This window comes from Asparagus officinalis, chromosome 3, assembly GCF_001876935.1.
Source record: "Asparagus officinalis chromosome 3, Aspof.V1, whole genome shotgun sequence".
Taxonomy (NCBI): domain Eukaryota; kingdom Viridiplantae; phylum Streptophyta; class Magnoliopsida; order Asparagales; family Asparagaceae; genus Asparagus; species Asparagus officinalis.
Genome location: NC_033796.1, coordinates 29,251,769 through 29,253,675, shown reverse-complemented (window position 1 = coordinate 29,253,675; position 1,907 = coordinate 29,251,769). Strand labels below are relative to the sequence as shown.

At 39.7% G+C, this 1,907-nt stretch overlaps 1 protein-coding gene across 1 annotated transcript in view; it reads right to left on the bottom strand.

The window, feature by feature from the left end:
* Positions 1,285–1,907, bottom strand: part of LOC109834859 (lipase 1-like) — a 16,021-nt gene continuing 15,398 nt past the window's right edge. The window contains exon 5 of the mRNA XM_020402873.1: positions 1,285–1,554. Coding sequence (XP_020258462.1) covers positions 1,422–1,554 — 133 coding nt within the window. The 3' untranslated portion in view covers positions 1,285–1,421. The remainder of the gene's footprint in view (positions 1,555–1,907) is intronic.

The following is a 1,907-nucleotide window of genomic DNA, read 5'->3' as shown; positions in this document are numbered from 1 at the left end:
TCATTTTCTAGTATCTGGCTCAAACTGGAAAAAAAAAACTATGGTTGTGATCGCCATAGTGTGTTTATCATCCACACATGACAAAAATATTGGCAACATTAATTAACGGGTGAACGTACCCTGTACCCACCATCACATAAAAATTATATCGATAAACCCAATAACTATTTAAAGTAGTAATTTGCAAAATAATCAAAGATTTGAGGGATTAAAGTCAAAATGTGAAAATTTGAGGGAGAAATCTTAGAATGTTTAAAAATTTGAGGAACTAATTTTAAATTTTGAATACATAATATTAACCCTAAGGTTTTGCTATGCTCAATGGTATTCATAGTAATAATATGCTCTAAAGTTAAGTAAGTCAAGAAAATCTAAGTTTAAGACATGAAATGTTCATAAAATAATGTCTCCATGAAATCCCAATGCAACCTAGCCCCCCTACATACAGCGCTCAAAGCAACCCCCTCCACCCACGTCTCATGTGAAAACTCCCAAACCAAACACCCCCAAATCTCCACCATTTTCAATGCCCATCATCAGAAAATTCTACCCCAAATCTCCACCTACATCACCCACACCATCATCCCTCTCTCCGTCGTCTCCTTAACCCACGATAATGGGTCGGATCCAACCGAGATCATAAATCCAAATCCAAATCTTGCTCCATTTCAACGATCGCCTCAACGATCCCATCGCCATGCTCACCGCCGACGAGCTCTTCTCCCACAACAAGCTCGTCCCTCTCCAGCTCGAACCCACTAAACCCTAGAGAATGCGGTGACCCTAGAAAATTTCCCCTCTTTCTGTCTGCGATTCACGCAGAATGAATGATGAGTTTTTTAATGGGTTTTATTAGGTTTTCTGCCGAAACCGGTGTTTTGAGTGAGAAAAGTGATTTCCCGATTTGGCCGAGGTGGAACACGATTTCCTCCACGTTTTCCTTTCTCTTTTTGGCGAACCAAAACATCCAGAACTAAGGAAAACTGAATTTTTTTCAGTTTTCAGTGAACCAAACATGCCCTCAGTAAATATAATTTATATACCATTCGGCAGATTCATGTCGAATCTAGGCTGACCAGGGCCCAATAAAATGTCTATAGCGTAGGAAAATAATATGGGCACACCCTCAACCACATTTCCAACCACACCCCCTCTCTTATTGCTACAGTGTACCAGGTCCCACATGAGATTTTAAAATTTTAAAATCCCATGTGAGGCCCGGTACACTGTAGCAAATGAGAGAGGGGGTGTGGTTGGAGGTGTGGTTGGGAGTGTACCCCTAGTGTCACCCTATAGCGTATAGTTGCCTGTTTAATCCTAAATTTTTGTTCAAGTCGAAAACTAATTTATCATTGGAGCTGAGAAAATTCTTGTCCATAGTACAACAGTTGATATAATGTACCGTCTGATCATATAACCGATTAGGTTGATACGCTTTGGTATGGTTCGGTCAAAAACCATTCAATCATATGGTTAACAAGATCAGGCTTCTCCAGTGGCAATGCATGTCCAGCATCCTTGATAACTTCAAGCCTCGCTTTTGGCCCCAAATGTCTGGTCCCATAATGAGAAGAGAGTTAGCTTCAAGAATGGATGCATTATGGGACAAAAAAAAAAGTTCGACGATGAAATTATTCCCTTTTATCGCTCTCTTCAGAATAACACCCTAGCCTCCCACTTTCAACATGTAGGAAATTAAGCACCAAGATTCGCAGGAAATTAATTAAGTACAAAAGGTTTGATTGCATGAAATAATATTCTCCGGAATCCATGAAAAAGTGAATGCCAGATCAAGAATTCCGTCGAAGTTAAAGCCCTCAAACTAAAGTTGTCTTTGTCATGACGAAAGTTCGCTGAGGATTTCGCACAACTTTTGCTAATTAGCAAATTTTAGCATTATAAACCCT